Raw genomic sequence first — 24,745 nt, forward strand, 5'->3', positions numbered from 1 at the left:
ATGTGGAAAGTGTGAATCTGCTGCAATCTGGAGTCAGGCTGAAGGGCTGTATCTGTGTCAGGCCCGCCAAGAGTACCTGCTGTTGCAGGGGTAGCCTTTGGGGCTCCCCTGACATGCCTGGCTTTTTTTTTTTTTTTTAATCACCTAAGAGGCAAGTGGAATATTTGTGAAGTGACTCCTGCTACTGTTGGTGGAAAGTCTCCATTTGTCTTGGAAATATCAGACATATTTGTATTCTTGCCTGCGAGTATGTAAGAACTCAGACTTGCTCAGTGCTAGATTTGAATGCCACCCAGTGCTGGAATTCTGAGACTTCCTGGACATCTCATCTAGAGGATGCTCTGTTGGGGAAATGCTGTCTGGAAAATCTAGGTCTCATGTCCATGTCTTGTTGTGAAGGAACCTGAGACTTCCTCAAGAGCTGCCCAATTGATAATCACTTCCCTAAATAGATTTTATCTTTACCTCTCAAAATGTCACTTCAAAGGAAAACTGGCAGCTGTTTTTTGCCTGTTTGTCTCCCTGGTCTCAAAATCAGCTCCTGCTGTGATGTGGAAAGGTAGGGCCGGGAAGTAAATCTTTTGGACGAGAGAAACTCTTAATCCCTCTTAATGTCAGGAAACTACAGTGCCTGTCAAAGATGTTGCAAGACAATCGCTTGAGATGTCCTAATGTGGCGTGAGCCTCTTTCCCTCCCTGAAGCTATGACCTGGAGCACCATCTTTGGCTAGCAAGCTTCTCTGTCCTGCAACTCCTTTATAGAGATCTCTAGGCTGCTGACTGGCCTGTTTTCAAGCGTCATCTTTTAGTATGTGAGTGAGTGATGGCAGATAAGCTAAGCCTGTTCTCTTATTCAAGCAAGGAGTTCATCAGCATTTTCTCAAAACATCTGACTTTCCAAGCTTAGCTTCTCATCTCCAAAATAAACACACTGAAGGGTGGGGAAGGGATTTTGCACAAAACCAACTTGCCTCAGGCCTGCCTGCGCATTCTGGAATGCTGGGATCAAGTCAAGAGCTGGAAGTGCCAACGGGTGTTTTGGTCTTGCTGAACTCAGCTCGTTTTTCTGTTTTGCATGTGTGGAGGGCTCAAACAGTTTGGCTTAAGTTGGGAAGAAGGCTTTGCAAAGTTCTCCATTGTCTGGTCTTTTCTTGGCCTGTCTGTTCCAACTCATTCAGAATCTTCAAACAGAACTTCAGTGATCTTTTTTCTGATAAAACCAGATGATCCCAGATATCAGGTTAATCCCTGCTTTTGGAGAAAGATGTCTTGCACAGTTGCTTTCAGGAGAGCTACAGAGCATATCAGGATACCACATACTGCTTAGTATCTCTGGTTCAAAGGACTAAGTAGGAGGAACATGAGAAGACCCCTGTCTGGCCCTCTAAAACAGTGTTTCTCAATCTCAGCAACTTTAAGTTGCATGGGGTTTCAATTCCCAGAATTCCCGAGCCAGCATGTTGAAGTCCCCAGCAGTTGAAGTCCATACATCTTAAAGCTGTTGAGACTGAGAAACATTGCTATAAAGTATACTAAAGTGCAGAGTGCTGGTTGTTGGGCTGCCTTTGAAAGCAATCTGAAAACATCTGTTAGTCAAGGAAAAGGCTGCCAGATGCTACCTGAAATTAGACCAGAGCAGCGACATGCACTGTATTTTGATCATTGGTTTTCAGAGGGTTGATTATGAACTTTAAAGGCCTTTGTGGCCAGTCTTTGAAGGATAGAGCCCTCCCTGGTTTACCTACCTGAACATTAATGTATTTTCAAGAGGGTCTTGCCCTCATTAGTTGAGGGTTGACAGGAGAAAAGGGTTATTTGTGATGGGAGAGGATGCCTTGGTTGTATAATAGCCTCCCCAGAGGAGCCATGGCTTGTGTTTTGATATTTGAGTACTCCTTGGATGCCGAACCTTTTTGTAATTGTAGTTGTCATTGTTAACCTGTTACACCTATGGAACAGCATCCCCTTGGAGACTTGGATGGCCCCAAAGCTGTTAGCCTTTTGTAAGGCTCTGAAGACCTGCCTGTTGCCCCAGGCGTTTGGGCCAGGTGGTTAGATGAGCTCTGCTGTTGTTGGTGTGCTTTTTCTGTGAGTGAGGTTATTTAATCCTTGAGTGCCTGGGTTTATATGTTGTGAGTTACTGATTAGCAGACATTTCTGAGAAATCCAAGGTGATTAAGATACAGAGAACAGCACAAGTGAAGGAATGGGTATGAACTAGATGGGAGAAAGATAAGCTTATATGGATCAGGAAAGTGGTGGTAGGTCTTGAGGAAAACTTTGTGCAACATTGATTGATAGAGTATGTGCCATCAAGTTGGTGTCAACTCTTGGCTACCCCATAGATAGATTTTCTCCTGGATGGTCTGTCCCTGGCCTGGTCTTTCAGGTCTTCCAATGCTGTACCCATCACTGTTGTAACTGAGTCCACCTTGCTGCTGGTCATCCTCTTCTTCTCTTCTCTTCCACCTTTCCCATCATTATAGATTTCTCAAGAGAGCTGGGTCTTTGCATAATGTGTTCAAAATATGATAATTTGAGCCTAATCATTTGTGCAAGTAAGGGCTCTGGATTGATTTGTTCTTAGTTTACATGATTCTGATCTTGGTAGGTACAGACACATCATGGCATCTGAATATCTTTTCCAAGGCCTTCGTGGCTGCTTTACCAAGTACTAGTCTGCAATGTGTTTCTTGACTGCTGTTCCTTCACTGTTGATAGTTGATCCTAAAAGCTCTCCACCACTTTGATATCTTTGTTGCCATTTCGAAGGATGATTTGCTTTACCTGGTGTCATTAGTTTGGTTCTCTTTATATTTAATCTTAGTCCCATTTTTTTCACTGTGCTTCTTGACTTTCATTACTAGAGTTTCCAGATCATTTGTGTTTTCAGTTATCAGTAGTGTCATCAGCATAGCACGACTTATTAAGGTTCCTTCTCCATTTTTAAAACCATGCTCATCTTCTTCTAATCCAGCCTCCCTCAATATATATTCAGCATACAGATTGAATAAATAAGGGGAGGGGATACAGTCTTGCCTCACTCCTTTGCCAACCTGAAGCCAGTCTGTTTCCATCTCTGTACTGTGGCTTCCTGGCCTGTATATAAGTTTCTCATGAGGACAATGAGATGTTTCGGGATTCCCATTTTTCCTAATGATGTTCCACGTCATGGTCAACATAATCAAAGGCCTTTCTATAATCAATCAAGCCCATGTTGATTTCTTTTTGGTACTGTTGGCTTTCTGAATTATCCAGTGTGCATCAGCAAAAATGTGGACCATAGATCTGGTTAAAGATTGGAATGAAAGGCTAAGAATGGGAGAAACTATGGCCCCTGGGAAAGGAAAGAGTAATTCTGGTCAAATTCATTATTGAACATCCCACCAGACTCACATCTGGGTTTTGGGACATTTGGCATCTCCTTGCTGTCCATTGTAATTGCTGGGGGTCAGAGAATGATAGGTCAACAGAGTCCCTACAAGTTGGAGCAGAAAAGGGAAATATCAGCTTCCTGCTGAGGCCTAAAAGCAACTTGAGCAGAAATAGTTAATTTCCTGTCCTAAAAGAAACTAAGCCACATGTGTGCAAATGCAGCCAAAGACCAACCATTTGTGGATGCAGCCCAACGTATCTTTGTGCAAGATCAATGATTTAATCCAACTTGATGCTCAACTTCCTCACATTTGTTGGACTGAAGCTCCCCTCTCTCCCAACCCGCCAGAGTCACACCATATGGGAACTTTGATGAGCTGTTATCTAAACCAGCCTCAGCAAGTGTCAGAATTGGTTAATTTCAAAAACAAAACAGGGTTAGAGCTGGTTACTCCTTGGATGAGAAATCGCCAGGAAACCTTAGGAGTGCTGGCTACACTGGGAAGTTGAAAAAGAAAACATCCCCAAATAAGGCAGCGGCGAACCCCTTCTGTACCATTGCCATGAGAATGGCGTGGGCATGTCCAGGAAGTCCTCAGGAATTGAGCTTGACAGGAAGAGTACATCATTCTTTTAATCAAACACATTGGAAGGCCACCAGGTTGGTATAGTCTCTAATAGTTAACCTTAAGACAGTGTTTCTCAACCTTGGGAACTTTAAGTTGTGTGGATGTCAACTCCCAGAATTCCCCAGCCAGCCATGCTGGCTGGGGAATTCTGGGAGTTGACGTCCACACATCTTAAAGTTCTCAAGGTTGAGAAACACTGCCTTAAGGGAAAGTGTCTTCACAGACCTATCCATGTAGTTTTTTGGGCAAGAAAATGGAAGTTGGTGCCATGGCATTCTTCCAGATTATTTTTCATCTTCCCAATCTTATCTGCTCTGGCTTCCTAGTGGTCCCCCTTTCAAGTATTAACCAAGGCCAGCCCTGCTTAGCTTTTTTGAGCTCTGCCTGTTCTTGCCAACAAGTGGATTCACGTATTGTTCTAGGCAATAAAGCACCGGAATGGATTTGGCTCAGGGTGATACGGAAACTCAGCCACTGGATTTTGTAAACCTTTGTGAACGGTTTGTGAACCAGGGTGGTGTGGCTTATTCAAGAATCAAAGTTTAAAGCAATCTATGCCTAAATACCACATATACTCCTAGCCCTGATTATCTCTGTATAGTTGGGTTGCTCTTGGCCTGATCATCATAAGCCCGTTTCTGCATGCCATAACAGTTTTGGTGCACTTTTTCTCTTTTCTGCCCACCATCCTATGCTGCTTTCTTTGCAGAACAAGGTGGTCTTATGAACTGTGTCTAGGTTCTTTCCTACATTGTGTTGTATGCTTCATTGAAGCTGAACCAATCATATGTGAGGATTAACAATCCTCTTGAATGCAGTGAGGAAACCATGGCTTCAGCTATAGCTGTTCCACCAAATGTTTTGGGGATATTTGTTACTTCCCCCCCACAAATGCAGTCTCTAATTTGGGTGAGTTTTGAATCTCTTGGCTGCTTAATTCCCCTCTCCCCATTTGAAATTAAAGAGATCTCAGGGCTTGGCTTGGCTTGGCACCTACATGGTTCACTCTGTTGACCAAGTTTCAGTATTTATTCTTGGTGTGCATGTGTGTGTGTGTGTGCTGGATGGAAATGGAAGAGTTTTCTTGGAATGTTGGAACTCCAATGAGAATTACATAATTTCTCGAGCAAGCCGCTTCCTTTTCTTCTGAAACTATCTTGATGCTTCAGGATTCTCCTTCTGTTGAGCTTAAGTTTGTGGAGGCCCTTAACCCAGCTCTTGGTGAGATCTTTGGTCCCTCCTTTGGAAACTTGTGGTACAGTCAGACCCTGATTTTGCAAAGGGCTGCAAGAAGCAGGCTTTGAGGGCCCCTCCGAAGGTGAGCTTGTTGCCTCTCTGACTGTTTTCTCTTGGGAGTTTCTGATGCTTTTTTTCCATCAACAGCTGTATCTCTCACTTACAAGCTAGCTCCCCAGAAGGAAGCTGTGGTCTCTCTACGTCCTGTTCTCTCTTGCTTAAGAGCAAAGCTGACACTTGGGCCTCGCCTTCTGAAAATGCCAGGCTTTAGCTGGCTGCAGGGGGAAGCCCAGTAGCTCCCAGCGGGAACGGTGGAGTGGGGCCTTTCCCTGGCTATCCCGCTTCCTAACAGTAATCATGGAGAGTGAGGTAAGGTTTTGTGATTGCAGCATCAGGATTTTTACCGTGTGCTTGCGAGAACAGCTGTGCTCTCTTTCTCGTTGTCCTCCCACCCTTGCTTGCCCGTTTTTGTTTCTGCAACAGCTCATCCACCACCAGTCTCCTGACCTGCCTTGGCACCTTCTGTCCATCAAGCGGCCTCACCCTTGATGGACCTTCCCCCCCACCACCCATCTCCTCCTCCCCCCCATCAAAATTCCTCTCTCTGATTTACTCAGAAGCAAAAGGTTGGCTGATGGTGGTCTTCCGTTGTCCTTCAGGGGGTCCTTCTTTATCCACATCTGGAGGGCAACTCTCTAAGATCTATACTGAACACTGTTTCACTTCTTGACAGCAGCTGCGTCTTCTGCAAGTTGTGCAAGCCGGAGAACCCCAGGTCCCTTCGGGGCTTATTCGCAGAGGCAGATTGGTTTTTCTCAGTTTTGCAAATGTTTTGTGAGCAGCTGCAATTCTCCCCTCTTTTCCTACTTCCTCTCTGCTTCATGTCTGTTTGCCCAGCCTAGCAAAATATGTTGCTTGGTAGCCCAGCAGCTTCAAAAGCAACCATGTTGCTTGAACAGTAAAGGCTCTGGGGGCTTTCCAGATAGGAATTGGGCTTTGTGAGAGGAGGGGGCCTCTGTAAAGGACGTGAGCTATGGCCCCACCTCAGCAGCGCTGCTGTAGCTCTACTCCATCCATGCTGTAAAATAAAATAAGCATGCTACATCCCAGCTTATGGGGTGAGAAAACTAGAGAGGAACTTCTTACATCAGATACCTGGTTGGGTGAGGAAGGAGCTGCTGCATCCTGTTTTCTCTTCACTCTGGAGGTCCTTGTGGAGCTTTATTTTTTGTCATGCTGAGCACGTTCAATCCTTCTCCACTCTGGCTCCCTCATTCATATTTAAAAATTGCACGACTTAACAGAAAGTGCAAATGGTTCAAGTTTCGCTTGATCACCAGAAACCTGTGGTGAAGAGATAGTAGAAAGCAACAGCTTGCTGGCCATTTTGAGGCAGGCAGAAGGAGACCAGCATTTCTCGCTCCCCCCTTGACCCAGGGGTCCTGATCAAAGCAAACAGTCAGCCAGGGGAATCCCAGCAGATCCAGTAACGTAGGTTAACCCAGCCTGGCTCCCTGCGCTTTGAAATGAGTGTCTACAACCCATAGAACGACCGGTGCTGCTCTTTGCCTCAAGATATTGCACCTGGGCCCAGGGGCGTCTCCTCCTTGAGCATGGAAAAGGCATCTCCCCCAGCAGGGATGTTGATTGTACTGTGGAGAACCCAGTTTTGGTTATGGGAGTTGGGAGTTAGGCATATTTGTGTACGTACCTGCTACCTTGGGTGATTCTAAAACTGACCACATTCTGTCAATCTATAAATCATTAAACTTTGTGGAAAAACAGACTGGAGGAGCATGGAAATAACTGCTTATGAAGCCAAGCTGGAAATATTCCTGTAATATGTAAGCTGTTGCTTGAAGAGCCATGTGTGACACTCTCTCTCTCTCTCTCTCTCTCTCTCTCTCTCTCGCACGCACACACCCTTGCACTGTTGCAACCCACATTTTGCTCAAATTTTGCAGGTGGAGTAGTGAAAATGCATTGTGCAATGTTGTAGACCAGCCTGGGTTCTGGAGGTCAAAAGATTGGAGGGTTAAAGAAAGCCACTCGACGCTTGTATCCTTTTTAGTTAATAGGACTCTGGAGCTGGCAAAGAACCAACTCTCCATCTGAAAAAAATCATAGGGACAGGTGAATAATGAGCCCTTTCAAAATAAGGACAAAGCCACCGCAATTAATATAATGGCTGTTCACCTTATTGAGAGAGGGGACACTGCTCTGCTCCATGAGTACATCTTTTTAAAAAGAAAAAGTTCCATAATTGATTTACATTGAACAGTAGCTCTGTAGGTGCATGAATCAAACTGACCAAAATGCAGAGTAACCTAGGAATGTCCCTGGATCGTCCTCTCCCTCATCTCCACCTTTCCTTTGCTTGCAGCCTGGAATAGTGTCCCCTTTCAAGCGCGTCTTCCTGAAAGGTGAAAAGGGTCGGGATAAGAAGGCCCAGGAGAAGGTGACGGAAAGGCGTGCTCTGCACACGGTGCCTCTTTCGTTGCCTGATCGCTTTGAGCCGGACGTCCTCCTGAACGATTACATTGAAAAGGAAGTGAAGGTAACATCTTACTCTTTTCCAGCTTGCGTCTTCAAGACACATAGGTTGAAGTCCCAAGCTGGTCCCTGCACAGGCCCACTTTAAATTTGCCGTAGGGCAACAGCCTTCAGATGAGAGCTGGGGAGCCTTTGGTTTTCTGGATGCTGTAGCTTTTACTTCCAGAAGCTCCACCTGCATGTTCAATGGTGAGGAATGCTAGGCGGTATCATTCCTCCCTGTCTTGAGGGCCCCAGGTTGCCCACACTTGCTTCAGGTCTTCCAGTGGACTAATTGTAGGGCAGTGTCCCCACTATTGTGCTGCTGTTCAGCTCTTCCACAAGTAGGAGTTCAGCAGGTTTAATGGGAAGGTTCGCCAGCGGCTGGAGATTCAAGGCTGGGGACTGTTCTCATCTTCATATTGCCTTGGGGTGTTACGAAATTGATAAACCACATTGTAAATGGTGCTTACATTATCTCAAAGTCAGCCCATGTTCATGGCACGCCATCCGAATCAGTTTAAATCAAAGACTGGGTATGAGCATCTCTACGTTTGACCCGCTGCATGGTTTAGGTCAGGAGCAGACAATCTGGCATTTGGAAATAGTTTGAACCTCAGCTTGAACTAGCCCCAACAAATGTGGCCAAACGCAAGGGATTGGGGCAGTTGCAGTACAAAAGCCTAGAACGGTCAGGTCACCTTCCGTGATGTCTCAGAGAATGCTTTTCTTCTTTAAAAGCCAGCATTTGCCTGCCCCTCTGGAGGGCACTGGGGATCAGCGAGAATTCATGGTGAGGAATTGTTCCAGTTGCGTGTTGCAGGTTTTGAAGATTTTGCAGTAGCTCATATCAGAGGGTTGGGAGTGAGGAGTCATTTGTGCATTTCTCTTTAACTGTTTTTTTTTTTTTTTTTTTGCTTTCCAGTATTTAGGTCAATTAACATCTGTCCCAGGATATCTGAATCCCTCCAGTCGTACTGAAATTCTGCATTTAATTGACAATGCAAAGGTTGGTGGCTGTTCCTGAGCCTGGAGTCGGTATTCACAGTGAAGATCCGCCTTAAAGCTATTTATGAATATCTGTGATTTTATAATCCAAGATATAGCGCTTTTTACTTGCTCACACTGAACAGTTTATGCCATTTTAATTCCTGTCCTTCCATTGGAAGAGGGAGGTTTTGCAACCCAAGAAATTGGACATTGTTTGGAAATTTGGTCTGCCTTCTATTCACCCCTAAGTGCTGATCATTGGTCCCTGTTTTTGCTTGGAGGGCCATTCAGACAATAATGAGACAATAAATTGCTTTAAATTCACGTGGGGTTCATTTTAACATTAATCAGAAACTGTTTACTAGGAACGGATGGCTGGGTGTATGGACAGGTAGTCCTTGCTTAATAACTGTTGGTTTAACAGCAGTTCAAAGTTACGATGCTGTCAGAAAAAGTGCTTTACAACCTGTACTCACACAACCATTGCAAACTGTCACTCCACCCCCCCGCAGTCACATGATCGTAATTTACAACCTTTTTTATGACAATTGTAAAGTGAATCATGCGATGATTAAATGAATTCCAGCAAAAAACATCCATTGGGGAAGCTGGATTCACTTAACAACCACAGTGAATCATTTTACAACTGCCATAAAAATGGTGGTAAAATTGGGTCCAGTCACGTGGTGACCTGCTTAATGACCACCCTGCTTAACGACCAATTTTCTGGTCCCTATTGTATCGTTAAGCAAGGACTACCTGTATATGAGAAAAAGGACCATTTTTTCTCCATTCATCTCTTGACAAATCCTTTGTGGCCTATAGTAGCCTTTGGGGTTATTATTATTATTTTATAAGGACTTCCGGGCCCCAGGACTTCCTCCATCTCTCATTTTCTCTGAGAAATGTGCTTGCTTCAGGTCTAATTGAACACTTTTAGGATCTTTTTTCCCATGCCCAGTTTTCCTGTCCTTCATAGACTGGGAAAGCTGTCAGCAGAGAAGATGAGATGTTCATGACCTCCCCCTCTTTTTCTGTCTCCTTTCTCAGCGAGCGCGTCAGCTTCCTGGCCAGCTGACCCACGAACACGATGCTGTGATCAGCCTCTCAGCCTATAATGTCAAGCTGGTCTGGCGAGATGGCGAAGACATCATTCTCAGGGTCCCCATCCACGACATTGCGTCGGTTTCCTACATCCGGGATGATTCCTCACATTTGGTGGTGTTGAAAACAGGTAGGCTGGGACCAGCAGAGGGGCGGCCTTCCAGCCAGGGAAGGTGCCTATAAGTGTCTGAATGGGAGGTGGCCAAATGTGGAATGCAAGCCTGAAACAATAAATCAGGATGAGAGTGAAAGCCAGGCTTATGTGTATTATACATCCACCAGCGTGTTAGTGCAGTACCCAGCATCTTGAGAACTTCAGTTGCAGATGTGAAAACTTGGGAGGACCTTTGCACCCTCTTGGAACCAAGTAGATTGCTGCATGGAGCTTTATTTGTGGGACATCTAAACAGCTTCCCCGAAGATAACAGCAGGAGTGGCATCAAAACGCCAACGAGAGAGGGCATGCCTCCCTTACTGCAAAATTGTGGCATTTATTTTTTTCCCCCCACGTAGAAGAATGTGGCATTCTTTGGCTGTTTGTGCTAAATAATGATTAGCTGTACAGTTTTGCTCACACTTTCAAGTGTTTGGAGTAGCCCATCTGAATTTTTGTGCAATCTTTGTAGTGAACAGGGTAATGCTGACAGGAAGCCAAAATGAAGTTTGATTCCTTTTTTTTTTCCCCATCTGAAATGTACTGAGGACATCTCTGTTTGTGGTTGCTCTATCACAGTGTTTCTCAACCTTGACACCTTGAAGACGTGTGGACTTCAACTCCCAGAATTCCCCAGCCAGCACGTCCACACGTCTTCAAGGTGCCAAGGTTGAGAAACACTGCTCTCTTGGGTCAGATCTCCAGAAGCACAGAATGTGCTGTGCTCCTGGTCTTGCTTTGAGAGCTTGAGCTTCACCACAAAGAAACTCTGGGGGCTCCTGGAATGGGTTTTCTCTTTAGATTCCTAGAACTGGAAGGAATCCTTAAGGCCATCAAGTCCAACCTCTGACTCAGTGCGGGAATCGACACTGAAGTGTCAGAGACAGATGACTGTCCAGCCTTGGCTGGATCACATTCAGGAATGGAAAACTTGCTGCCTCTCTGAGTCATTGGTTCCACTGTAGAGCTCCTCTTACTTTGAAGAAGCTTTTTCTAACGCTCAGCAAGAATTTGCCTTCGGGTCACTTCTTTGTGTTCTGTGCTCTGGAATGACGGAGAAGAGGTCTACCTTCTTCGGTTAGTTATGAAATGCTATCATATCACTCCTGCTCAGTTATCTTTTCTTGAGGCTAAGTGTTCCCAGGCCCATCTTTCTCTCTTCATTAGATTACTGCTCCAATCCTTCTCACTGCCCTTCTCTGACCTGTTCCAGTTTATCTGAACCTTTCTTCATGTGATACCCAGAAATGGATTCAATATTCAAAGTGGGATCTGCATGTGGTTTTGGAAACTGTATTTTTGTTTCATAGTGCCTAAAACGCACGCCTCTTTTTTGCAGCCGCATAATATTGCTCACTCATACTCAGCCTGTAATCAGCTGTTGCTCCAATCTGCTTTTCTCAAATCAGATGTCCCTTTGTACTTTTGATTTCTGTTTCCTAAACAAAGAACTTTGCATTGATCTATTCTGGGTTTCATTCTATTATTTTCAGCCCATTCCTTTAGTCCATCAAGATCTTTTTGAATTTTATATCTGTCTTGTAGAGTGTTAGTGCCATCTGCAAATGTGATAAGCATTCCTTCTACCTCTTCATCCAAGATGAAGACTTAAAGGCCAGGATGAATTTAGTGGCACTCTGTTCAATATCTCTCCCCCGTTTTATGAGGAACTATTGATGAGGACTCCTTTAAGTACAGTTTTCAAGCCAGCTATGTATCCACTTAATTGACTTATCATTCAGCACACAATTAATTAAATTGCTAATCAGAATATCATAGGGTGCTTTGTCAGATGTTTTGCTGAGAGCAAGTTATATTGTGTCTGTAGCATTCCCACAGTCTACTAAGGGCATTTTCCAATCAAAGAATAATGCAAGATTACTCTGCAGGACTTGTTCTTGTCAAATCCTGGTTGACTCTAGTAACTATACGAGAGGGGCAGTTTGGTGTAGTGGTTAAGGTGCTGACCTAGAAACCAGGAGATGGTGAGTTCTAGGCCTCCCTTAGGCATGAAAGCTGGCTGGGTGAGTTTGGGCCAGTCCCTCCCTCTCAACTCAACCCACCTCACAGGGTGGTGGTTGTAGGGAAAATAGGAGGTGGGAGCATTAGGTAGGCTGCCTTGAGTCACTCAAAATAAAGGTGGGATAAAAATATAATAGTCATAAAAATAGTAACTATACATAAAAGATTGGCCAGACCCTCAGCAGCTTTCTTCAGTACATAGTTGTGAGCAGAAATTCCTTTATGGTGCAGTAGCCGCTTATTAAGACCTTCCGGGTCTTCTCCGATCCTCTTCCCCTTGGTTCGCCTCTGCCGTGCGGTCCCTTGCAAAAGGACTGCAGGAAGCTCATCACGATGTTGGCGGGAGTCTGTCAAAGAGGACTTCTTCAGAGCAAACTGGGACCTAATTCTGATTGCTTCTGCCATTGGATAAGAACTGACCGGATGGACCCTGCCGTCACTTACACAGTGTCACCTGGCCAGACGCAGGAGACACGCCGTCTCTGGCGCTGTGCCCCCCCTTGAAACAGCATTCCGGCCCCGCCTCCCCGCCCCCCAAGATCCAAACTGCCCCAACCATCCCTCCCTTTCCTGGCTTTTTCTCCCGAGGCGTTGGGTCAGGAAGTTTGGGACAGCTCTGGCTGGATGAATGTGCCTTCTGGGCAATGCGTTGCATGTTTTTAATGGGAGGGGGGTATTGTTGGCTGTCATGTGTTATTCTTACTTCTGTACACCGCCCTGAGTCGCATGTCGATTGGGCGCTCTGTAAATTGGTTTAGTTAATAAAACGAATGTACCGTGTATGCTGCGGACCAGTAAATGCTGAGCTGGGCTCGGGGTGGAGGGGTGCGGGGGCTGCATCTCGTGTATGGGCTCCACTAACAGCCTCTGGTTTTTCTCAGCTCAGGACCCCGGGATTTCCCCCACCCAGAGTCTTTGTGCTGAAAGCTCGAAAGCTCTCACATCAGGGTCACTTTCAGAGACCGGAGTGGTTCCGATTGAAGCTTGTTGCCTGGTGATCCTGGCCACAGAGAATAAAGTAAGAGCCTCGGCCACGGCTTTCTGCGATTGCTCTTAGGGCATGTCTGCGGGAGTTGTCATGCCTCGCCTCGGATAGGTGGCAGCAATGTCGGAAGGGCAGGCGAACCGTTGACTCAAGAATTAGACGTCCTTCTGAGGCAGACAGGTGGAGTTCACGTGCCACATTGTCCCATTTGAAGCATGGTTTATGGAACAAACCACAACGGGCTGATTTTGCACCGGGTGCTGAGTCCTAAACTGTTTATGGTTTACAAATCTCAGTGGCTCTGTTCCTATCAGATGCTAAGCCAGAATTCTGGCAGTAGACCATAAAGGATGCTAGAATCAGAACACACTGAAGCTGATTGCTGAGTTAACCTACTTTCCAGGTTCACACAACACAGAGAAACTGAACTGGCCAAATGAGCTGGGTTTGCATAACACCCTAAACCAGTGTTTCTCAACCTTGATGACTTTGAGATGGGTGGACTTCAACTCCCAGAATTCCCCAGCCAGCTGTGCTGGCTGGGGAATTCTGGGAATTGAAGTCCACCCATCTCAAAGTCATCAAGGTTGAGAAACACTGTTCTATGGTGTTGGGGGTCATTTGGCCCCCCTCCCCTACTCTGGAGCACGCCCGGACCCATGTTCGCCTCCTGTTCTCCATGACATCAACACACTTTCTCGGGGTCAGACAGATGCTGTCTGGGGAATTCTTGGGAGCTGAAGTCCACCCATCTTAAAGTTCCCAAGGTTGAAAAACACTGCCCTAAGATAATTAAGATGAAAACTACCTTAGCATATTACACCCAACTGCTAGGGCTTCATCTGACCTGGATAAGCGTGTTGTGGGAATCCAGCCTGTGTATGAACCTGGCTTGAGTGTTAAGGTTAATTTTTCCCCCAGAAAAAAAAAAAACACCTGTTTTTTCTGAGAGATCAGCTGCCTCCCCAACTGTCACTGCTGGAAAGTATTCAGCCAGGGCACTTGAATTGTTTTCAGCCTGGATTTATGTCTATAGAACGGTTAACAGTGAGAATTGGTTCCCGGTTTTCTACTTTTTGTTCCTCTGCCCCTTCCTTCTTTTCTTTCAAGTCATGTCTTTTACATTGACTGCCTGTGGGCCAAAGGAGGATTTCCTAAAAAGTCGGGTAAACATATTTTAAGTTTATAAAAGAAATACCCGTGAATTTTAAAAAGCCCTCTCTCGTTTGACTGTATCAGAGCTAGCTACTAAAACCCCAAAATCATGCACGTATGTGTTACTTACGGTCCCCAGAGAGTGGTTTGTGTTACTTTTCTCCAGAGGACAATATAATTTGGTCCACCAGCAGTTATTGGCGGTAGTGTTGGTCCCCTCTCTCCATTTCTACTAGAGGCTGAACCATTTTCTTCCAAACACAGCCCCCAGTATAACCCTTCTTCCCCTCTATGTACGAGCAATAGAACGCTTCTCCCCACTGCAGTAGCTTTGTACCAGAAGTGGGGCAGGGAGCCCCTATCTTCAGGAAGTTCTCATCTGCTCCTGAAGGGATTTGTGGAAAGATGTCCGTCTCTTCTTCATTCTTTTCCCTCTTTCTTCAGGTAACTGCGGAGGAACTGTGCTCCCTTCTCAGCCAAGTCTTCCATATTGTTTACACGGAATCTACCATAGATTTCCTGGACAGAGCAATATTTGATGGGGCCTCCACACCAACCCGACATCTGTCTTTGCACAGCGGTATGAGAAATACCCAGATTTTCTTGGGGTTGGGAGCATCTTCAGCAACTGTTCTGGAGACTCCTGGATTGGTAGGGGAGACAACAGCAGTCAGGATGATGTCATTCTCTTGTACTGCAAGCAACTGATGGGATGAAGTGGCTTCCTCCTTTTTGTCACATTTCATTGGACAGATGTCTGATCAGGGAGCCCAAGGTTGTCTTTCTGGGTTCCCCAAAAGAGAACTTCTCTAGTACTTGATCGCAGGAATGCCCATAGCTGGAGAAAGTAGTCTTGAAATGGTGATTTTTGGCATGCGGGGTTTACTCCACCACCAGAATCCATGTCCAGCAGATAGCTTTCCAAAACTGGCTGAGAATGAAGCCAAACTCCAACTCAAGATGAGAAACTCTTTCCCCACTTTATTCAGAAAGATCTAGTAATGAGTGGCTGACTCTGCCTGCTCAGATCTTCCAGTTGGAAGAGGTTCCTATTTGCAGGGAAGGAAAGGATTGTGCTCCGAGGCACCATCTTTTCCAAAAGACTTCAAACAAGTTGCAGACCATGCTCCCCCTGTGGTGGCTTCTAGCTGAAACCCTAATTTTCTGTCTTCTTGCAAAGGAATGGAGGAATATATGTACGGAGCATAGAGGTTAACCAACCTCATGAGAGTGTTGGGGAGAAAGATGGTATTTTGGGACACAGGGACTTCCCTGTTGCTTGCCTTATGTTAGAGTTCCATCACCAGCTCGGCAGGTGAAAATGAGGCTTCCTGTGGAGTTTCTCATCTTGTGTTGGAATTTGGCTTCGTTCTCCGTCAGAAAGCATGGAAATTCCTCGCAGATGTGAAATTTAAAAAGCAAGTGAAAAGCCCAGTGATCTGCACGGCTCACAGCCCTCTTTCGCTGTGTGGCTGAGGGCGTTTGGTGGGGCAGTCGGAAAGATCCTCCTGCAGCAGGGCTGGCAACCCAGAGGCTTCTGCTCCAAGTCGGCCATCAGAATGTGGTTTCCAGGGCCGGCACAGGGGAGGGCCAGAAGCGGCCCATCCTCTCCAGCTTTCTTAGCTCTGCTCTCAACCATCTTCCCTGCAGATGACTCGTCTACAAAAGTGGATGTCAAAGATCCCTATGAAACAGAAGCAAGCACTTTGTGAGTTCATTGCAAAATGTGGGCAATGCACTGGGGGTCTCTAGTCTGTACATATCACCTTCCATTCTCTATTCTGGGGTAACAGACTATTCTACGGGTAGTCCTCATTTAATGATGACAATAGGGCCTGGAAAATTGTTGTTAAGCGGGATGGTCGTTAAGCGAGTCACCATGTGACCGGACCCAATTTTATGATGGTTGTTAAGAGAATCACCACAGTCCTTAAGCAAATCACATCATTAAGCAAATCCAACTATCCCAATAGACTTTTTTGCTGGAATTCGCTTAATGACCGTGGTGATTCGCTTAACAACTGTTGTAAAAAAGGTTGCAAATCACGATCACGTGACCACAGGAGGTGGTGCGACCGTTGCGACAGTCACAAGTGTGAGTACAGGTTGTAAATCACTTTTTCGAGGCCATCGTAACTTCAAACGTTCATTAAATGCATGGTCATTAAGCGAGGACTACCTGTATATCAGAAGAATCAAGACAAGAAATTTGATGAGGGCTGTAGGCACCACTCACTCCCTGTGATAGCTTCAGTGAGTTGTAATTCAAACCTGTGAGCATCTGCTTCAAGACCAGAGAGAAAATGGAAGCAACATGGCAGTCAGGGGACAAGAGATCTGTCGGGGGGGCAGCACCACTTCCTGCTGTTCACAGGAAATCCTGAGGCCCCATGATCTGAAAGAAACAGAAGAGAGAGGTGGCCTTGTACCACTGACTCCATGTGTAGGACCCTACTGTCCCCAGCTGGGCTTGCTTTGGACGTGTCGGTGCCTAAGCTCCAGTGCTCCCAACCCACTCAGCCATCGGCCCGCATTGCTTGGGAATGGTTAGGCTGTACTTTAACCCATCTGTCAGGCACCCGCTGGGGAAGGAGGCTGAGCTCAGCCCTAGATGCAGCTCACTGGCCTTGTCCCTGCCATTTTCTGAGTTTTGGGTACAGCCTCCAGGCTGGGAAACTGGCTGTGAGATTCATATGTCACCTCTGGGCCCCTTGTATCTTTTCAGTTCTTTCCCCGAGTCCTTGGAGACGGGTGGCAACTCCCCTTCCTCCTTTTCGGCACAGCCATCGCCCCCCGCCAAGACAGCCAGCGACAGCGAGTTGAGCACCACTGCAACAGAGCTGCTCCAGGACTACATGATGACGGTAGGCGGCGCATCCCTCTTCCTCGCCCGGGGACCGTCAGGGCCCCTTTGGGGCAGCAGGTGGGCAGTTCCTCCCTAACACAGGGTAAGTCACGCACCAGTGGAGGGGTGCAGAGGGGGTGAGAGCTAGAGAACCAGAAGGTATTTAGGGATACGCCAGAACTAGCTTCCTGCTTAGAGCTCTGGGTTGCTCCATTTTATCAGATAATGCTACGGATCAGTGTCAGAGGAGAGCCGTGTTAGTCTCTGGGAGGCCAAAATCAGGAGCAGCCTGGTAGAACCTCTTGTGACTCACAGGTTTAGTTCAGAAGCGTAAGCTCACGAAAGCTGATGCCTTGGAATGAAATCGGTTAGTCGAAAAAGGTGCTGCCGGGTCCCTTCTGATTTGGGGCGACTGGATCAGGAGAGACTCGTGCAGGCAAGGAGCCAGACACCCTGAACGGGGAAGGGCTCCTCACCCCTCTACCTTGGTTATTAAGGTAGCTGTTTCTTCACACCCTATGCTGTGGCTTCACACTCACCTCCAGCCCTAGGATAATGCACCCGTACCAGCAGACGATGGGGAGAAATCCAAGACTGTTTTCTCTGCGAAGATGAAGAGCTTTTTCTCCAGATTACCCCTGCCAGCCGCTTGGCCTTCAGCACTTCCTGGACGCATTTTCTTAATCCCATCTTTGATTTATACAACATCCCCTGGACGGTCTGGGAATGGTCATCTGCCAGGAACTGAGGCAGAGCCCTTAATCAGTCATTTTTGTATTCACTGGATATAAATCAAGCTTTTGCTTTATACATTCCAGGCAATCCAAAGATGATCTTGCTCCCTTGAAATCTTGCAAGTGTGCAGTTCCGACAATACCATCCTGTGTAGGTTCTGAGCAAAAACTCCCAATCCCGGTGACGTGAATGAATCTTGGGATGCAGAAGGAAAGTTTGAACTGTCATTGCCTCTGTTTGAACTACCCCAAATTACCCTTTTGCCCAGCGCTGGGAAAGGCTCACCCGGGACTCATTCGGCGTCCTTCTCAATGCTTACGTTGATAGGACAGGTGTAGGTCCCATTAAAAGACCATAAATGGTGAATGTGAAGCGGCAGATGCTTTACTCTCGGAAAACCACTTAAATGAGAGGATCTTGTCTAACTTCATGGAGAGGTGGCCCTGGAATGTGTGTTTGAACATGGTTTTCTTCCAGCATTCGGTTCCCTGCTCATTTGATTAACTGGGTTCCTCGTCTTCTCTAGTTACGGACAAAACTCTCTTCTCATGAGATCCAGCAGTTTGCCATGCTTCTGCACGAATATCGCAACGGGGCGTCCGTACACGAGTTCTGTGTCAACCTGCGGCACCTGTATGGGGATAGCCGGAAATTCCTTCTCCTGGGTAAGCTTCCCCCCACCCCCGCCCCCTGCGGGGATTTGGTGCACCAAAAATTAGCCTGGCGTGTGTGTTTCACCCATTAGCTTAGAGGCAAGGACCGCAAATTGGGAAGAAATTGGGCTGTGGAGGTCACGTAGCTGTGCCTGGGGAAGGGGAGGGAAATTCACACAACTGAACAAAAGCTTCTGTTTAGAGGAAGCAGTTGGGTGTGAAAAGGGGGTCTCCTACAGGCTCGTGGTCAAGGCAGACAGGAATGTGGGCTACGCAGTGCTAAACCTTGGTTTAGGGCAAACCTGGTTACCTCTTTGGAAATGGCTGCTAGATTGTAGCACGACCATTCTCAGCTGATATTCTAAGGCTGGCTGGGAATTAGGGGAGTTGAAGTCCAGCACATCTGCAGGCCTTTGGCGGTCAGGACAGGTTGGCTTAGACCTCAGATTCACTTCCTCACTTCTCTTCTAGCAGATGCTCCATTTTCAGAACAAAAATGCCCTTTTCCCCCCTCTTCCCTACCGTTATGGGGATTGTTTTAGGTAAATGCTGGCCTCAAGCCATTTTTAAAATGGCTTGATTAGGGTGCAGCTCTGGTACTGACTGAACAAAGTCTCAAAACACTTTCTTAATGTTTTTTGATTTAACAGCCAGGGAAGCAAAATAGTCCACTACAGTTCTGTGGTTTTTAACTCTGAAATCTTAGATTGAAATAAAATTGAAATTAACGGCAATAGAACAAGCCAGAGCAGAAGATGACGAACTGATTCTTTTAAAAAAGGGAATTATGAAGGAAATCCATTCGTAGGCAGATGGAAAAGGTGGCCCTTTTCCCACACGAAGCTGCGTTTTGCTGTGGCTCCCTCTGCTGGCTCAGCCCCTGGAGGCTCCGGCCGGCCGGAAGGGCCACCAGCTGCGTTGCTCCCTGCTCGAGAGATCAGGAGGAAAAGGGCCTCCACGTTGTTTGCCGCATGCGGATGGCGGAGAGCTAAAGAGAGTCATATTTTCTTTTCTTGCATTCCCTGGAAATGACCCCTCTGCCCTCAGCCATAAACATGCATTTTTCTCTTGCCTGCATCCAGCTGCACCAATTGTCATAATTTAATGACAAAAAGGAAAATAAGAATCTGCCCTGTTAATTATTTCAAACAGCGATTCGTGGCTTTTTGGCCTTAAAAAAAAAAAAATACTTTCAGGGTAACTTTAGAAAGAAAGTATGTTAAAAGGTGTACGAAACACATAGAACTGGTTAAACATTCCCACTCTTCACAGCCTCTTGGGGAATGGCTGGTGAAACTTTGCACCTTCCCTCCCCCCAAAGTAAAATTCAGGAACTCTGCAGGATTTTGTGACCTGGATTAACTATCACCCCCAGGTTTTTTCTCACTGTAGAGGACTGATGATCATTCTGATTCTCCCACGTGTAAGTCCAGGAACAGCCTCACCTTCTCCTTTGCTGGAAGGCAAAAGAGCTGTGCTGGCCGAGGATGGTGGGAATGTCCTCTAGCACGTCTGCCGGATGTCCACCTGGGTGAAGTGGGCGACTCCAGGCAACGGGCAAGTCTGCGAAAGGTCTTCTGGTGCTCCTGTGAGTCGCCTTCCCTCCTCTTTCTCCCCAAGGCCTTCGGCCCTTCATTCCAGAGAAGGACAGCCAGTACTTTGAGAACTTCCTAGAAACCATTGGCGTGAAGGACGGGCGGGGCATCATCACGGACAGCTTTGGGAGATACAGGTGGACTGTGAGAACTACCTCCAACTCCACGACGAACGGCAACGGAGCCACGGGCAGCTCGGACGACCAGTCTGCGCCCTCGGAGGGGGATGAATGGGACCGGATGATCTCAGACATCAGCAACGACATTGAAGCCTTAGGGTGCAGCATGGACCAGGATTCTTCCTGAAGGGAGAACCAGCAGGGAAGCCCAGACCTGGCCCTCTCTCCCACCCCTGACGCCCCCCACCCCGTTTTCTCTAGGGATAACGGCCGCTTTTCTGTTCCGGGTGAATTCCGACCTCCGGCCTTTTCCAAGGGTCTGATCTGGTGCCCGTCACAGGCTCCCCTCCAGGGCTCCCTTCTGTGAAGGAGTGAAAGCAAGCGACCTGTGAAAAAATACAGCCTTGGGTTTCCCCTTGCTGGGGGGTGAATTGCAGAGAAGCCATGAATCCAAGGAAGAGCAGCACAAGCCTCTCTGGGGGCTACCAGCCTCCCCCCGATTTACAGTTTTGCACATGACCTTTCTAACGCTTGCGCGTGCATGTATGAATGTGTTTCATGACCTTCATCACAATGTGAATACCTTTAAATTCCAAGCATTTGTCTTAACATATCAAACCAGGAGGGGGCCTGGCCGGAAAGCCGAGAGCCCCAGCCGTGGCAGGAGGTGAGCTTCCCCAGTGGGCTCACCTTCCCAGCAGGCAGCCGGGAGGTTGGGCAGCGCAGGGGATCAGTAGCAGTCTGATGGGGACGCAGTTACCTCGGCCTCGGGGCTTACTAAGGGGGGGTGCGCGAGGCCTCCTCAGCTGGAATGCGAGAGCCCGGCTGAGAAATGCCAACAGTCTCCTTCGAGAGGTGCCCCAGTTCGTTGGCCTGTCCAGGTCTGCGCAAACCATCCCCATCTTGGCCAGGTTCTGACTGTGCCAAGCTGCGGGGCCTCAGGGACTGGACTGGCCTCTTGAGCAGGGCATGGGGGGGTCTTGCGGTGGGCTTTCAGTGGCGGGGAGGGCTTGGTGTTCTTCCAAAGAGGCAGCAGTGAGGGGGCAGTTTGGGATCCACCAGAATTGGTGCGGGTGAAACTGACTGCTCTTCCCGTGTGAGAGGGGAGAGCGAGACTTTTTGATTCTGGTTTGTTTTCTAAAGGAGCAAGGAGTGGAGGCAATATATACATAATGTATATGTGTTGTATATATTATACATATAAATGCACAGTTATTTTTGTAAGTGTATTTCATGCCACAAGAGCTCTCCTGGCTACTATAAACTGACATGTATGCTCTTTTAGCCCTTTGGGAAGTGAATGTCTGTGTGTGTTTTTTAAATCGCACCGAAGACCAGGGGTGGGTTTTTCGTTTTTTTTTTTAAGCCCACCAGTTGCAAACCAAAAGCTGGCCAGGGAAGAGCGACAAATGCAGTGAACTTGGGGACTTCTTAGCTGCCAAACTGCCAGGTGCCCTTCCTGGTTTTCATGTCTGTGAAAATGAGGGCAGGGTGGGCGCAAACGGTGTCTGTCTCCGTCGATCAGCCGTTCCCCACTCCTCGTTTTGTGCTTAATGCGGTAGTGGTTGCTCTGACCAGGGATGGGGTTGACGTTAAAAGCAAGCGAGAGTCATGCCTGCCTTAGGGAAACGTTCCGGGCATCTGTAATTTGTCTCGGAGCCAAATCTTTATGTAAGCAGCAGAATATCTACCTTTTTCTTTTTTGGGGGGACAGATTTTCACGTGCCAAGCATTTGCCCTTGTGAACAAATGGGGAAGTCCACAAGAAAGAACCTGATTTTCTTCCCCAACACACAAATACAGAGAGCGCTTTATGTAACACACACCAAGCTAGGGGTACTCAAACTTTATGGTATCAGAATCCCCTAAAATGATAAATAAAATTGTACGATCCCCCCCCCCAACTAATGATTTCATTAGGGTTATTACTGTTGATAATTGCAGTTATAAATCACAGGCAGTCTCAACTTCTGCAATACTGGAACTGCCCCCTCCACTTGCGCAGATAAACTGAGGAGCTGCTTCGTGTGAAGCTGATCAGCTGAAAAAGCTGACCCCCCCCAGTTGCTCCTGGCCCACAGTTTGCGAACTGCTGGGTTAAGCCACAAGACATGGTTTCCAAAGTGCAGTGGCTGGGTTCAGATTAATATGCTAAATGAAAAACGAAGCAATCCATACTATAGTTTAGTGGAAAACAAAAATCGTGCTTTGTTTCAAGCTTAGAATAAAACAGCTCGATTCAAAATGTTTTATTGGACCAACAGTTCAGCTCTGTTCCATCTGAACAAAACACCAAATGCCTCACAGTATTTCTTCCGATGACAGAATTCTTGGAACATAGTTTGTTTCGCACTTGGAATGCTCAAAGCCATCATTCTGGGTTTCGTATGCTCTTACGTTGCTTATACCGATGCACAAGACTTCATCCCTAGCTGCCCGTGAAACAGAAGTAGGCTGAAAATGACTGTCTGTGGGCAGCTTTGCAGAAGATGATTCAAACGTCCTGTGACTTTGAGAGAATAAGCCAAGATGCGGGGTTGTGCAAAATGTTTCACGGCTAAAACAGGTGGAGTTCACACGAGTGGTTCCAATCTTACCAGAAGTACTTTAAGTTCAAATCATGTTAATTTTGAGCTTGGAATACTTCCAGAACGATGAAACAGCCCTCTTGGAGTGAGTTTTTGTGTGAGTTCAGTTGGGATTTGAGTCCAGATCTTGGGATAACTGCCTGCTTTGTTTTTTTCTCATTTTTGAGAGGCTCCTTTCATTCAAGGCCCACGCGGCCGAAGGGCTGGTCCTGGCCGGCTGGCGTGTTAATCACACGATGAGCTGCATATTGTTCAGTGATGGGTGTACAGATATCAGCTGCATTTGAAAATTAGATCTGCTGGGTTGACATCATTCCACCGGTGGGAGTTACAGCCTCTGCGTCTCAACATGTAGGGTTTGGCTTGGTGAGATTTTCCCAATCCTCCTTCGTTTTAGGAGAAGATGCTTTATTGCCTTGGTCCCCAGGCAAAACTGCAACTGAAGTGGATTTGGATAATCAGAGCAGCAAGAATCCTTCCCAGATGTGCCTGTTCTGGAGAAAGGGTCCCCTTCACTGCCATTTGAGAACACATTCAGCTCTAAGTTCTTTGCCACAACATGAACAGCCCTTGGTACCCGGGTTTCTGTTTGCTCTCTGCGTTGTCCTCTGAAAAAAATGTGGGGTTTGAGTGCTCAAAAGTCCTCCGTAGCCCTTCGAACCCTGCCTCTCTTCAGGTCAAGATTTGGGTTCATTTTTCCTGCCATGGAGCTTCCTGGCCTCAGGAGGACAAAGGGCTGAAAAAGTCCCCCAGCCCATCTCTTTGGAAAGAAGTGAACTTCTTGCACATAGAGTAGTCACAGGGAGCTAAAAATGTTGGTAGTTCTCAATCTAACCCAGTGTTTCTCAACCTTGGCCACTCTTAAGATGTGTGGACTTCAACTCCCAGAATTCCCCAGCCAGCATGGCTGGCTGGGGAATTCTGGGAGTTGAAGTCCACACATCTTAGAGTGAAAGGTTGAGAAACACTGATGTGGTGTTTCCATTGTAGTGGAAGAGGGGTTTGCACACACCTGCACCTTTCACTCACACTTCAATCACGCAAGGGACGACCATCCTGGAATTCTGAAAGCATTCATGGGGATTTGCCCCAAACCGCCTGGCCACGATAGTTGCAAACCATGTAAGTAACACACCAAGTCCGTGACAAGTCAACACTCTACCCTTGACAACTTCACATCCCATTAGCCTTGGCGATGGTGTGCGAGTGGTGCGTTGGGGGTCTTCCAGGATGTTTTCGGGCTCACCTGTCCAACCTCCGGCTCCAGCGCTTATCCATCCAAGTATTAGCTGGACTTGGCCCTATTTCATATTCAGGCCTTGCCATGACAGCCAGAGGACAACAGCCGCGAAAGAATTGCCAATATACCAGCTGGCAAATCAGTACGATGGCATGCATCACCCTCCCTCGTCTGGAGGAATGCTCTCTACCAACCTTTTTTCTCTTAGTAGCAGGTATGTGTTCAACCCCGATGCTGCATTGCAGTCCTCCACTTCTATTTTCCAAAGATGTTGCTGGGGTAAATGTAGGGCCCAGGTATATCCTGGGAGATAAAGATGTATCTTTGCATGCAAGCTTCCCCTTTTTTCAAAAAAGTTAAGGAAACTTTTTAAAAAGTAATACAATTAAATGAGGTATGGGGCTGGCACCTTGTGAACTTCAGCTGAGAGACGATTCTCATCCCAAACCACCCTGCATTGGCTCCCCAACCTCAGCTTAGTGCAAAATCCATCAAGAAAAGGCCTTTTAAAACAACTCAGATGGCCTGTAAAGACTGATCTGAAGGTAATGCATTTTGACAAATTATTAAAGGGGGGGAAAGAGAGAATTGAAAGCTAGGGAGCGCCCCCCCCCCCAGTGTTGGAAAAGGGAGAAGTGGATTGATAAGCTCTCCTTGCAGCACCAATATAAGAGATTTATAAACTCATCCCAAAACAACAACAAAAAAGGAGGGGGGCTGGATTTCTGTTCGGCAAACAGTTGTTCACGAAAGTTGATGCCTTTTAATAAAACTTGTGAGTCGGAAAA

The 24,745-nt window shown here is 46.9% G+C and overlaps 1 protein-coding gene across 4 annotated transcripts in view; it reads left to right on the forward strand.

The window, feature by feature from the left end:
• The window catches only part of CCM2 (CCM2 scaffold protein), a 30,720-nt gene extending 9,279 nt beyond the window's left edge, over nt 1-21,441 (forward strand). Inside the window, exons 1-10 of one of the 4 annotated variants that reach the window (XM_007432413.4) lie at nt 5,499-5,609; nt 7,624-7,797; nt 8,698-8,781; nt 9,813-9,996; nt 12,924-13,060; nt 14,627-14,762; nt 15,833-15,890; nt 16,908-17,046; nt 18,289-18,427; nt 20,036-21,441. In XM_007432413.4, the coding sequence (XP_007432475.1) occupies nt 5,598-5,609; nt 7,624-7,797; nt 8,698-8,781; nt 9,813-9,996; nt 12,924-13,060; nt 14,627-14,762; nt 15,833-15,890; nt 16,908-17,046; nt 18,289-18,427; nt 20,036-20,316 (1,344 nt within the window). In that variant the 5' untranslated portion in view covers nt 5,499-5,597 and the 3' untranslated portion in view covers nt 20,317-21,441. Of the gene's footprint in view, nt 1-5,498; nt 5,610-7,623; nt 7,798-8,697; nt 8,782-9,812; nt 9,997-12,923; nt 13,061-14,626; nt 14,763-15,832; nt 15,891-16,907; nt 17,047-18,288; nt 18,428-19,790 lie in introns of those variants that run through there. The other 3 variants (XM_088150281.1, XM_088150280.1, XM_088150282.1) reach the window with 3 other exon arrangements.
• Nucleotides 21,442-24,745: the final 3,304 nt, after the last annotated feature.

Source organism: Python bivittatus, unplaced genomic scaffold (genome assembly GCF_059951505.1).
Source record: "Python bivittatus isolate LINGU-HERP-01145 unplaced genomic scaffold, Pbiv_v1 ctg000610_np1212, whole genome shotgun sequence".
NCBI lineage: Eukaryota > Metazoa > Chordata > Lepidosauria > Squamata > Pythonidae > Python > Python bivittatus.